Source organism: Castor canadensis, chromosome 2 (genome assembly GCF_047511655.1).
Source record: "Castor canadensis chromosome 2, mCasCan1.hap1v2, whole genome shotgun sequence".
NCBI classification, from domain to species: Eukaryota; Metazoa; Chordata; class Mammalia; order Rodentia; family Castoridae; genus Castor; species Castor canadensis.
Window position 1 is genome coordinate 146,879,353 of NC_133387.1, and position 13,819 is coordinate 146,893,171.

Sequence of the window (13,819 nt, forward strand, 5' to 3'; positions counted from 1 at the left end):
CAACCTCATGTGACAGCAGCTTATAAACTGTTAAGCACTCGACAAAGACCAGCCATTACCCTCTGCAGCCTCTGCTGGGACTCAAGATTAGGCAGGTCTTAAGGTTCCTGTCCTAAGCCACATTCAGCCCTCAACATCTGGTCATAGTTTCCAGGTTATCCAGTCTGTGCTTGGGTCATGTAGTCCAGTTCTGAGCTGTGCCCCTTCTCGATATCCTAGTGTTGATGGTCCCAACAGTGAACCCTTTAAAGAGGACACCATAACCTGCCAAAGAAATTTTAGGATTTTTGTTTTGGCATTGCATGCTGTTGACATTTTATCTGTGTGTGACTTACCAAGCTGGTTACATTTTGTAGTAAGTGCCAGTGCTAATTGACTACCAACCTTCCATGTGTACTTTTTCTGGCTAGTGTCCCTTCATTTTATACTTCCTGTTCATCAAGCAGAATAAATTTTAGACTATTAGGTCATATACTATGTACACACACACATCACAGGATATAAATTGTCAAGTAGGCTTAGGTTGGTATAAGGTATAACTATCTCAGTTTGCAAGTCTGAACACTCAGCTGTTTGAATTTCCACTGCCAGCAGCCTTGGCTGTTTGCTGTGTTTCTGTAATGCATCTTTTGTCTGCCCTTTCAGTCCTGCAGTGTTATTGGTTAAGTCAACTTGTTTGTCTGGTCCCTGAATTTTGTAACTAGCTTGTATTACTGTGATGACTTTATTCTGGTCTTTTCCCTTATCACTGATGGAACTGGTCTGATTGCTTTGTGGTGTGGCTGTGAAATTCCCTCTGCCACCTGTTCTTGAGGTTAGCCTGATGGTTAGGTGACAGCACTGTCCTATTCCTGCCATCTGCAGAGAGAGCTGAGCCAGACCACTCAGGAGCAGAAGCAGCTGTCTGAGAAGCTCCGAGATGAGACTGAGCAGAAGGAGCAGTTAAGAAGGCTGAAGAACGAGATGGAGAGCGAGCGATGGTGTCTGGACAAGACCATCGAGAAACTGCAGAAGGAGGTGAGGGAGCAGGAGGGAAAGTGGGGGGCGGTGTGCTCCTAGTAGGACCCGGCTCCCCCTGGGTCTGATGGAGACTTAAGATACCTGCAGCTCTGTCCGGACACAGATGTGCCTGGGATGTGCAGATCCCCTGAAGCCACTCTTTGAACTTGAAAAATCCCAGATGCAGAGAAACTGGTCTAGAAAGTTCAGGACAAGGCTCTCAGAACTCTGGACATCAGAGTCACCTCTAGCAATGAGCAGAAGTGGCTTGGTGTGGATGCACACACCTAGTTAGTATTCCTTGAGTTGGAATCCACACCTGTGTGGAGTCTGTGCATTTGCCTCCAGGTGACATGTCCAGAAGTGCAACAGGCAGTTTCAAAATCCAGTAGGTACTGCTCCTCTGGCCCCAGATACTCAAAGGAGGATAGGAACAAGGCTGATGGGCTTCCTGCATTCTAGGAGTGGACGCAAGAAGCTGCCATTTTCTGACAACTACCATCAGCCAGTCACTTTGTTAGCTATTTTAAATCTTACTTGAATTCTGACAATAACACTATAAGGTAGATAGGATTTCAGGACCTTGGTGGTTCTTTGAGAATAAGGAAATCCTACTTACCTTGAAGAGTCATTGTCGGAATTAAAATAGTATACAGATAGAATTCAAGACACTGCAGAGATCCTGAGAGGCTGTATTAACTGGAAAGTAGTAGAGCAAGTTTCTGGCCCCAGAGGATGTCTTGCCAGCTCTGCCATGTTGTTGCCAAGACAGAGGTGGCCAGACCTGGACAGTCCAGGTCCAGGTGCGTTACAGCCTTGGAGGGGGCTGCTGAAGGCAGGGAGAAGAAGAGACATTCTCTGTGTTGAAAGAGGACCCACACCCAACTCCCAACCTGCAGATGGAGCATCACAGGGTGGGGTCACATCATGTCACTTCTTCCAGATGGCTGACATTGTTGAGGTGTCCCGCACGTCAACACTGGAGCTCCAGAACCAGCTGGATGAGTACAAGGAGAAAAATCGCAGAGAGCTTGCCGAAATGCAAAGGCAGCTGAAGGAAAAAACCCTAGAGGCAGAAAAGGCCCGACTGGCCACCATGAAAATGCAGGATGAGGTAATGCCTGCCCAGATGATGTCATACTTTATCCTTTAGTGTCCTGTGAGCCTGCTTTGACCTGCTTCTAAAGGGTCTTGGGGTGAATTCTTAAGACATCTTTTGTGCTTGCTTCCTCATTTACAGCCTTCTGATGTCACATGGGCAAATGGTATCCTAAGACCCAACAAATCCACCCACTCTGAGGTGAAACGACCATAATTTTAACTGGGTCATTTTCTTGATTAGTTCAAAATTTACTGCCTAAAAATGTTAGCTGCCATGTATGGAGTAGGAACGGGGAGCCTGGTGTGTTTCATCTACATTCATGCTTGAATTTTCTCCTAGGAAAAGAATTATAGTAACTCTTTGTAATTTCAAAACTGGGTGGCAAAAAACCAGACTTTTGTTGGGGTGGGGTGGAGAAAAAGAGTTTCAGAATGACAATAATGGAGACTAAAAAAAATTCTTGGGGGTAAAGCCTAGTAGCAGAGTGCTTGCCTAGCATGTGTGAGGTCCTGGGTTCAATCCCCAGCACCAACCCCGCCCCCCCCCAATATATATACTGACTTAGGTAACCTTAATAGAGCGAGATAACTCAAGTGTTTGCTCCTTTCGATTTTGACTTCTATAGACTTGAGAAAAATAAAGGGGTTGTTTTTGATTGTTTTAATGGAAAGGTAGAGGCTCTGAAATTCAAGCCCAGTGGATGCTAATTTCTCCTTCACGTCTTGCCAGCTGGATAACCTTGACCAAGTCACCCCAGTTTTCTGAGCATCTGTTTCTATCTCTTTAAAAATGCCCAATATTAGTGACTCAATAATTCAACCAGAAAATATATATACTGCAGAGAGTCTGTACTTCCCGGATCTTCTACAAATGTCTCTAGTTTTCTTTAATTCTAAAGCTTATTTTTTCACCTGGTGCCAAGAGCACAAAGATTCCACAGGAAAACAAAGTTTTCTTTAAAAAACAAACTCTTAATTTCTTTGATGATCAAAGAAAAGTCACCCATGAGTCAGTGCTGAGACTGGAAAGGAACAATGGGTATTTATTACAGTCTCCCAGAACACTTCTTAAAGGACCCTGATAACAGATCTCCGCTGGCTCAAGGTCATACGATATAGGACTCCAATTTGCTCTGACATCACAGTTCTATTTAGCATCAAAAAAATTATTTTCATTTCTACAGCAAAGGAGTGAGTAATTGAGATATTTGCCAGGACACCAACAAACACCTGGTCTATTTTGGCTTCAAAAGATTGCAGTGTCACAATAACCACCCCCCCACTCCCCGCAACACACACACAGTGCTCTCTGCTGCTTTTTGTGAAAGAGTTTTATGCTGGACTCTTGGGTTGGGAGGAAACTTAGAGGTCCTTTCATTTGATAAGGACACTGAAGTCCTGAGAGCTTAGCTAAGGCCAGAGGGAGAGCAGTGTTGTAAAGAGCAGTACTTTTTTTTTTTTTAAAGGATTCCCTATATTGGAAACAAAGATGGCCCTTCCTGGATTTCCTGTGAGATACTATTTCCATTTGAAGGGCCGACATGGCGGCCTCATCACTCTGAAGGGAAAGTAGGAACATGCAATCCTTAAGATGCAGACGTCAGCTGGTCATGGTGGCTCATGCCTGTAATCTTAGTTATTCGGTGGACTTAGATCGGGACCACAATTTGAGGCTAGACCGGACAGAATTAGTTGGGCACGGTGGTGCACACATAGCATTCCAGCTTTGTGGGAAGCATAAAGAGTAGTACTGTGGTCCAGGCAAGATTAGTTATCCCTAAAATAACTAAAAGCAAAAAGGGCTGTGGGCATGGCTTAAGTGGTAGAGCACCTGTCTAGCAAGTGCAAGGTCCTGAGTTCAATCCCCAGTAGTGTATAAAACAAGAACAAAACAGAATTGGATTAAGGTCACCCTGTATCCTTGAAAGACTCAAGATCAACTCCTCAGCTTCTCAGCCTGAGTTAAAGCTCTTAGTTGAAAACAGCTACAGGATCGCACAAGGCTGGAGCACTGGCTGCCTTTGCCGTGAGGGGAACTGCATGCGGTGTGGGGGCCAGACGAGTTCTGGTGAGGCTAATCTTCAGGGGCTGGGATGTGGCTCAGTGGCACAGCGTGTGCAAGGCCCTGTGTGGATCCTCAGCACTGCATTAGAAAAAAAAGAATTCACCATCATTAGCTTATTTCCTTAGCAGACGGTGGGTTTTAGGTCCTCAAAGGCAGTACTGGCAGGTTCAAGTTATTTACTTTGATTCAGATGTGTTCTTCTCAGACACTAAACAAGGTGAGTGTGAAGGGCCGTTGTCTGAAATGCTTGGGACCAGAAGTGTTTCAGTGGTTGTTAGCGTTTAGAATATTTGCCTAGATTTTACGAACTGAGTATTCCTACTCTGTAATGCTCTTTTCAGTTTTGGATTTCAGAGCATTTTGGATTAGGGATGCTAAACTTGTACAAGTTAGTCCCTGCTGTGTGTCCTTATGGAGTGCTCTTAGTGTGGTGGAGTCCTTGCTTGGAGGGACCTCTGCAGAGATGGAAACCTGCTGGTTAGGGGGGTGGGTACACAGTGCCAGGAGTGATGCACTAGGCATTGGGGAGGATGCCAAAGAGGAAATGTACCTTTCCTGTCTGACTCTCAAAGTCATGCTGTTTTGGTGTGTCATCTGATGCTCATGGTAACAGTGAGGTAGGTCTTATAATTATCCCACTGTTGCAAATGAGGAAACTGCACCATGGAGTCAATGTTCTGGGCAGAACGGACCCCCTGTGTCCTGAGAGTGTCCCCTCGCCCTTTCCCATGGATGGTGGTCACTCTGTGGTTTCACTGTTTCATCCACCATTACCACTCAAACCAGACTAGGGTTGGTGGCTGCAGCTTCAAGGCTGGGCTGTTGTAAAAATGTCAGGTGGCAAATAGGTTTCCAACAACTTTTCCTACTGGGGTTCCCATGGGGGGCTTCCCAGGTGTTTCTGTGACAAACAGCCCCAAAGGATAGTGTTCTATAATGGTGTCTGCCACTCACTTCCATACCCTCCCTGAAGGAACAAACCCCTGACACTCTAGTCCCCATACCATCTCCAGGAGGTAGGACATTGGATCAAAAGGGCCAGCCCTCTCCCCCACGTGTATAAGGAGCACTTATTAGAGAGTACCTGCTACATGCCTGGAAGGCAAGTCCCCTGGGGAGATCCCAGGGAGGTTGAGGACCGGCCCTTGACAATCAAGCTCTTTTTCTCTGTTGCACATTCTTCAAAGCTATTAGTATAGTGCCACCTTGTGGATGAAAAGAACACTGTCGTTATGACTGATCACTTCTCCAAAGCGGTGTTGTCATTTAAACTCCATGTTCATAGTGTGACCTATTGTAACTGCAGCTTGCTTTGAGGTCATTAATTAGTTTTTATTTTACCCTAAGTTTCAAGCTCTTTGGATGTGATGCTGATACATGTGGGCAATAAATTACCTCTCTCTAGAAAGCACTTACAAGTGTTTCTGACCATAACTGTGAGTTAAGTAAGAACTACACACAGTCATACAAATATATTACTATCTAGTACAAAAGAATTACAAAATAAGAATTGCTGGTACTGTTATTTTTTCTGTTCTATTGAATTTAAAAGTGGCAGTCACTATCTAATGGATTCAGTTTATAACCTGATGGGTCCTTCCTATAGCTGAGAAGGACCTTTCTTTTTATAGAGATGAAACTGAGGCCCCGAGGAAGGTGGGATTTGCTCAGGGTCCTTTGATCTGTAACAGGGTGGGTGTCCACTTTGGTCATCTTTGCTTTTGGGTGATCCTATATATTGTTTGTTGGGGGGGGCGGGTCTCTGTGCCTTTAAAAAAACATAGTTTTTTGTGGTACTGGGGTTTGAACTCAGGCACTCTACCACTTGAGTCATGTCACCCAGCCTCAACTAAAGCAAAAATGCTTTTATCGATTTTTTTTGGCGGGGGGGAGGGGGCGGTAAGAGCTCCTGTTTTTGCCCAGGGCCAGCCTCAGACCTAATACCTAATACCTCCTGCGTAGTTGGAATTATAGGCATATCCTGCCAGGTCTAGTTTTTTGCCTGGCTAGTATTGAATTGTAAGTGATCCTCCCAATCTATCTCCCAAGTCGCTGGGATTACAGGTATGTGTCACCATGTCTGGCCCATGTCTGTGCTCTTGTACCCCAGGAACCCCCCATCTGTCTCTCCCCCTAGATGCACCTGATGGAGGAAGAGTTACGGGACTACCAGCGATCCCAGGAGGAAGCCCTCACAAAGAGGCAGCTTCTGGAGCAGACACTGAAGGACCTGGAGTATGAGTTGGAGGCAAAGAGTCATGTCAAAGATGACCGCAGCCGGCTAGTTAAGCAGATGGAGGTCTGTGGGCTGGATTGCAGGAGGAGGGAGCTGGGCCATGAGGAAAGTGGCCTCTCTTAAGTCTGGAAGCTCTGAGTTTTCATTCTCTTCATCAGACTGTGTTGTCAAGGTCCTTTCTTGATTTGAGAGAGAAGTTGATAGGTTATAACCTGTGGGACACCAGACCTAGAATACTGGGTATAATTTAGTCTAGGGTCTTCATTGTCCTGGAGAGCAAATGGAACAGAGCCGCAGAGGGTAGGTGACTGTGCCCAAGGGCACAGATGCTGTTTGTTCCTTTTGGCTGTGCTTCCAACTTTAGGCTATAAGACTGCTGACAATCCAGAGAGGGCTCACACTGTGCTTGAACCCAGCCCTCCCGCCTCTCCCCTAGGGAACATCTACACAACTTGGCTACACCAGGTCCTCAGTTCTCATTTCCTGTTTCTAGCCCATTTTCCCTCATGGTTTATTTAACGTTGCCAAAGCTAGCAGCAAATCTTTTCCATAGTTCAAGAGAGTATATATAAAAAAAGTTGCTCAATACTGTCACCAGGTAAAGATTCACAAGCCAAAGACACTTTAGAAAAAGCATCAGTGAAGTCACAGAATCCCTGTGGGCACAGCCCCTGAGATGAGAGGAAGAACCTGGAAATCACCCCTCTGAAACTTTGTAAAAAGAATAAACCTCAACAAAAAACTGACCTCAAACCAGAATGGAATTGAGAGAGAGAGAATGGAGACTAAAAAAACATGTAAGCCTCAGACTTTGAGGGAAAAGTTAAAATTGTCAAGGTTTTGATAAAAGACAGTGCTCAAGGCCTGGGAGACATGGCTTAAATTCAAAATCAATGGAATTCCTGATTCAGCTTTGCAAATAAACAGAAATAACTTTTTATAACCTCTGGGGGACTCGGCGGTTTCTATCTAGAGAGTTATGCCATACCCACTGAAGATTTTATTAGACTTCTTTAGAGGCCAGAATAACCTGATTATAGTTTTATTACTTTTTTGTAGGATCACTATATTTTTGCTAACATCTTAGTTCTGATCTCTTTCGGGGAGGTCATTTCAAGGCAAACTAAGGTCAACTCAATGAACATTAGAGGATTCTAGGACTCAGAAAAGCTGAAAGCCCCTCAGGCAGCAGGGAAGAACCTTTGCTGTGCTGAACTCTGACCTGGGTCTCGAACACAGCTGCTGGGTTTTAGACAGCGTGGATTTGAGGCAGAAAAAGAGCCCCAGGAAAAAGTGATTTTAGCTGAAATCAGATCGGGTTGTCAGGCCATCTCCCTCTAGAATATTCTGACTAAAAAGAACATTTTAATTATAAAGGACTGTCTCTCCTGGGCCTGCTACCACGGAAGGTACTTGAGGGGTAGGTCGAAGAGGGGCTGGCAGGGCTGTCTTGCTGTGATTAATATCTGGCCTTGTCCTCCACTAGCCCTTAAGAAATTAATTCTCAGTGCTTAAGAGCTCTCTTAGCAATGGGCATTTTCTGTAAATGCAGAGTCTCAGTTGGCTGATGTATGTAGATGCAGCTCCTGGGGATTCTTGGTGATTTCTGACTGTGCTGAGATGCCTTGGAGGGATTGGGCGCCACTGAACAGATAGGTAGCTTCAGGCAGGGCCCACCTTCACCCTGAGTTGCTCTCTGGGCTCTTCTGCTCCTATAAGAGCTTTCTAAGTTTTCCTATAGGTTTTGATCAGTAATAGGAGAGGCAGTCACTGACAGCCCATCATTTACTTGAATTCTGAGAGTTTAATTTTTGGTGCTTACAGAAACATCCATCACTTGTGCTACAGACTCAGGTTTAAACCCTCAGAATGTCGATTGCTTTTTAGCAATTGTAGCTCTAAATTTCCCAAACCTATGACAAATCTGCTAGTGACAGGAGAAACCAGGCACAAATCCTACGGCTCCCTGGTGCTGGAATCCTTGTTTTATTCACAAAGCTGCTTTGAAATGTTGAAATGTTTCTCTCTCTCTCTCTCTCTCTCTCTCTCTCTCTCAGTACTGGGGTTTGAACTCAGAGGCCTGCACTTGCTAGGCAGGTGCTTTTGCACTTGAGCCATGCCCCCAGCCCATTTTGCTTTAGTTATTTTTCAGATAAGGTGTCATGCTTTTTATGTGGGCTGGCCTTGGACTGCAATCCTCCTACCTGTACTTCCCAAGTAGCTAGGATGACAGGTGTGTGCCACCATGCCGGATCTGAAATTCTTTCTCTTAATACTCAATGATATTAAATCAGGAGCCAGCAAGGAAGACAGATTGTTCTTCACATGTGATGATGAGTTTACCAGAACTGGTCACTAATGTCTTTGTGCAATCTGATGCAAGTTTGGGACTGTCAAGTGCACAGGGTGTCTTAGAAGGCAGGCAGTTACAAAAAGCTTACTCACAGGAGTAAGGCTCTTGGTAACCGAGCAGGGTGGATTTGGGTGGCTTCTCAGTTCCTAAGTGGACTTTGAACAGGCAACTGGCATAGGTGGATCTGTTTAAAATAATTGATTCACAGGGAGAAAAAAGACTTGAAGGAAACATGCTAAACTATCTTTAGTTTTTGTGTTAGAGTTTGGGGTAATGTATGTATTTTCTACATCCATGATTACATTTCTCATTACAAAAGCAATAAAAACATAGGGCTTTAAAAATATCTTTCTTGGGTAGTAAAAAAGTAGACATGTTATGTTGCAAAGCCCTAATGCTACTCAGCTCCCATTTACCCTGGGGCTTTCTTCCACAGGACAGTCCTGGCTGTTAATCTGAGTCAAAGTAACCTGTAATTTCATCCTCAGGACAAGGTGTCCCAACTGGAGATGGAAGTGGAAGAAGAAAGACACAACTCAGATCTGCTGTCGGAAAGGATCTCTCGGAGCAGGGAACAGGTACTGATGAGAAGAGTAAATGTGGGAGGTTAAACCTGAGGACACACAGCAAGCAGACGGAGCCTGCGCTGTGGAACGAGATGGGGGATTGAGCAGTCTTCACCATAGTAAGCCCCTGGGAGTGAAAGAATTCCAACAACAAGGGAAGGTTCCAGAGAGCCTGAGAATAACACTCTAGGAGCCATACATAACAGGCAGAGCTGAGGTTCTAGGAGTCTTTAGCTCAACACAGCATGGTGTGACGGTTGGTAGCTAGCACTGTGTTAGGTCTTGTCTTATTCATAGATTTATGACATGTGGCTTGGACCAAGCACAGTGAAAAAAAAATACATAAAGTCAAAAGAAATTTCAAAAACAAAATTTTGAATTCCTGTGCATGCATTACGCAGCCTAGCGGGTGTGGAGAAGTTCTCAGCCAGTCCCATGTTACTGGTTACTTGTGTTTAAATCATGTTGTTTCTGACCCTGAATTTTAGAAAAATCTATCTCCCCCAAAGCAAGGTACAGGTGAATGTGCTTAACTGGAGTATGAGGTGACCACTGGGGATTTGTGGAAAGGTGGCTTGGCTTTAGGGAAGTTGGGCGGCGTGTGGGAAAAGTCAATCAACATCTGCAGTATGGCACCGAACTCTGCACCCTGAGCACGCGTGGTTCTTCCTCAGTGCTGGGCTCCTCGGAACCACAGAGCCACAGATACCAAGGGTCTGCTGTATGACTACAGTGAATGCTATCTGTGACATGTGCCCTGTATGGTAATAGTATGTGCCAGGCGAACGCTTTTTTGCAGTTTTGAAAGGAGTTTCACTTACACTGATTCCTCTGACAACACTAACGTCCTGAGCTCCCATCGGTACAAGGGGCTTGGATTTTGTTCCTGTTTCTTAATTAAGTAGAGGTTCCGGATGACCATGCAGTGCACTGGGAGGGGCAGAGTGGAGGAGCTGTCCTGTCATTACAAAGTGGCAACTCTGTTAGCTAGTTTCCATTCCCCCAGCACACACCTAAGTCATGGGACAGCTGAAACACTCTGTGGCAGTTTAAACCTGCCCTTTAATCTCGCTTTTGTTGCACCTGTGGATCCCTGCAGAAACATCTCAGAGGATATGTTTTCAGTGACAACCGAGTGTACACCCACTGCCCGAGGATGGCACAGGAGGAATTGTACATAGACGTTTCGAAAACCCTTCTCCTCTTTCTTGACTAGTATTGGCAATTTCTTCATTTAAGAAATGTCACCAAAACCTTGGAATGCTACGGAGTGTAGATTGGGAAATTATCTGATTAAAATTAAAAATTGGAAATACAGATTCTTAGATAGGCAAAAGGTACTTTCTCTTTTCCTTTCTGCTCACCCCAGGGTGACAGGGACCAGAGGCTTCAGTGTTCAGGGAAGACACTATTGGGAGCTGACAACCACTGCTCAGACCTGCAGGTGCAGCACTGGCATCTTTCCCATCTGCCCTTGTTTCCCTGTTGTCAGGTTCTTTGCAAATAAGTGTCATACTCATGCTATGGTCTGCTTGACCATGAAGGGACTCCAAGGTCCAGATGTAGAGCTCAACCTTGACATTGGCCCCCGAAGTGTACATTTTCTAAGCTCTCTTACCGGAATAAAAGCTGTTTGTTACGACTTCCTGCCAGCTTGGCTGAGCACCCACATAACTACAAGGCATTCCAAGATCAGCTAAGCATTCCTAATGACAGAAGTGACCGTGAATTTGCTTTGCCAACCTTTCTTGTGATTTATGCACAATGGGAGGAGTGGTGAGAAAATATGTCATCTTATCAAACACCCAGGCAGTTAAAACAGGCTTTCAGTCCTGTGACTTACACCAGAAGCAAAACACAGACACACACAATCAGAATACGGGCTGAGTCACTGGCCCAGGACTGTGAAATACTTGGTTCCAGAATGGTTTGGGCTTCTTCCTTTTAATTGAGCATTTAGATTGGGGGGAGGGAGGGAATGGGATGGCTTTTCCATGTTGTGGTCAAGGTTGAAAATATTTCCGTCAAGGCCAGAGCTTGAAATACATCCAGGAAGTTAAGGACTTAGCTCAGTCTGCTGGAAGGAACACCGCAGTAGGCTGAGGGGAAGTCCATGGCACTCTGGAAGAATTCCAGCCTCTTAGCCCAGCCCCTCAGTTCTCCTGATACAAAGCTATTGATCCAGGAGGCTCTAGAAGCTTTCCTCCGTACTAAGCTTGGACTGCACTGGGAGGTTTTATGAAACCCAAATCCCAACCAAGTATCTGATTCACCTTTAACTTTCTGCACCTGTGAGTTAGATGCCTAAAAAGATGAGCTCTACAAATGACTACAGCCTCTTTCCTGACACCTTCATTTCTGGCTTTTTTTTTTTTTTTGTCCTTCTCCCATGCTAACGAGGGTCAAGTCTGGTGTTTATTATAAATGAAGAAATTTAGCATCAAGTTCAAATTGATGTAGGAACTTGTAAAACACCAACACCCCACCCCTCCCCTCGCTGAGATAGAGTGATGTCTGATTTGAGAGGAAGGGGGTTGACCAAGACCATGTACATGTCTCACGGGACAGCATTTCTGTTCTCAAAGTGGAAGTTGATCCAAGGCTGCTTTCTTTCTCTTGAAGTGGAGGCTATATGGAGAGAGCCTTGGGTGTAGACAGACTGGCCCTGAACCTAATCTGTTTTAGGTCACATAGGGTAATGTTCGGGGCCCTCTGATTGCTGCTTTCCTGACAGAACCAGAGAGAGAAAAGGTGAAACTTTCAAACTTGAGACTTTTTCTTTCCTTCACTCTCCAATGCTGAACTGTGACTCCTGAAGGACTGAACTAGTACCTGTTACCTTGACCTTGGACTCCAGCAAACTGCAACTGAAAGGGGAGGGCATGGGAAATTTTTTGGATCTTGCTCTTTTTAAAAAGCTACAGCTTGCCAGATGTGGTGGCCCATGCCTGTAATTCCAGCTATTCCAGAGGTGGTCAGAGGCCACCCTGGCCAAAAAGTTAATGATAACCCCATCTCAACCAACAAGCTAGGCAGTGGTGGCTCATACGTTGTAATCCCAGCTACGTGGGAGGCATAGGCAGGTGACCTGGGGTCCAAGGCCAGCCCTGAACAAAACATGTGAGACCCTATCTAAAAAATAAAACATAAAAGGGTTGGGGGGGGGCATCATTCCAAGTGGCAGAGCACCTGCCTAGCAAGCTCAAGGCCCTGAGTTCAAGACATCAGTCCCACCTCCTCCTCCAAGACCTAAAACTTACAGCTCTCTACTTAAACTTTGAATGCTCTCCACTTGAATATTTGCTCCCCACCCCCAATATCTCCCATTCTAGTCTCTAGTCTTAGTGATATGACTTAGGTGAATAAGCCAGAGAAATGTTTCCAGGAAATCAGTGAATGCCAACCCCTTTGGAAAACCTTATATCTGGAAGGACCTCAGAGGCCAACTCTTCAGATTTCTCCTGTTGCTGATGAGAGATTTGAGGTCCAGAGCCACATGGGGCTTTGGCCCAAGCCATGCAGCAGTTAGCTTCAGCTCTAGCCTTAGGTCTCTTGACTCCCAAAGCAGCATGTGGCTACCAGTGCTTACAAAATACCACGAATATCTATTGCACAGTGGTAAATCTACAGAAGAGAGGGAAGGAGTTTCCATATTGTCATCAAGATGTAGTTTTACCATAAAAGGCTTATACACTGAAGGAAATTCATCTAAGTCGTTCTTTTGCCAGCCTTGAGTTTGTTTAAATCTTGAGCAATCCTTTCTCCTTTCCTTCCTCCCCAAACCATGAGGACAACTCTCATCCCTATGAAGACTCTCTGAAGGGTAGGCACTGTGCCAGGTGCCTCACCTAACTTGTAAAAGGTGGGGCCACCCATGCATTGTCCCCTACCCGCAAGTTAAAAATATCAGTGTTTAAGATGGGTGAGGCTTTAAGTTCACCTGACTCTCTTCTGACTATGAGCACAGGATTCAAATAGGCAAAGCAAGGTCTAGTTTGGTGAGTTTTACACATGCTGGGCATGTGTCCTGGTTCAGTGGGCATTGCAGTGCTGGAGGCTGAAGGCCCACGGTTAGCAGGGTAATCTCTTGTCCAGGAAAGCCAGGATGATCCAGCCCAGGGGAAAAATGACGCAGGCAGTGGAAAAACACCTACTTGCCAGCTTCAGGCAACTTCAGTGTCTTTCCAGGGGCTGAACAAGGTTGCTTTGTTGCCTTGGCAACCACAGGACAAATCCCAGTGGATAAAGTTGTGGGCATCCACAGTCACTTTCGGGAACTGCTCCCCAGTGGCCGGCTCACACCTGCTCTTCAGGCAACACCAGGGATGGAAATATCAGTAAATGAGATATAAATAATCTTGTTGGCAGGAAGCAAGTGACAGATCAAAGTGGGGCGGCTGCTGCTTCTTTTAGTTAAAATGCTCCCAGGCTCAGAACTGCCCTTTGTTGTATCTGCTGCTCAGAAAAACAATGTATGTAGTTGGCTTATAATAATTTTC

The 13,819-nt window shown here is 45.3% G+C and overlaps 1 protein-coding gene across 10 annotated transcripts in view; it reads left to right on the top strand.

Annotated features, from left to right (window-relative positions):
- The window catches only part of Cgnl1 (cingulin like 1), a 148,478-nt gene that overhangs the window by 123,501 nt on the left and 11,158 nt on the right, over positions 1 to 13,819 (top strand). For all 10 annotated transcript variants that reach the window (XM_074066046.1, XM_074066043.1, XM_074066047.1 and 7 more), the window contains 4 exons: positions 865 to 1,017; positions 1,943 to 2,113; positions 6,303 to 6,464; positions 9,243 to 9,332. In XM_074066046.1, the coding sequence (XP_073922147.1) occupies positions 865 to 1,017; positions 1,943 to 2,113; positions 6,303 to 6,464; positions 9,243 to 9,332 (576 nt within the window). The remainder of the gene's footprint in view (positions 1 to 864; positions 1,018 to 1,942; positions 2,114 to 6,302; positions 6,465 to 9,242; positions 9,333 to 13,819) is intronic.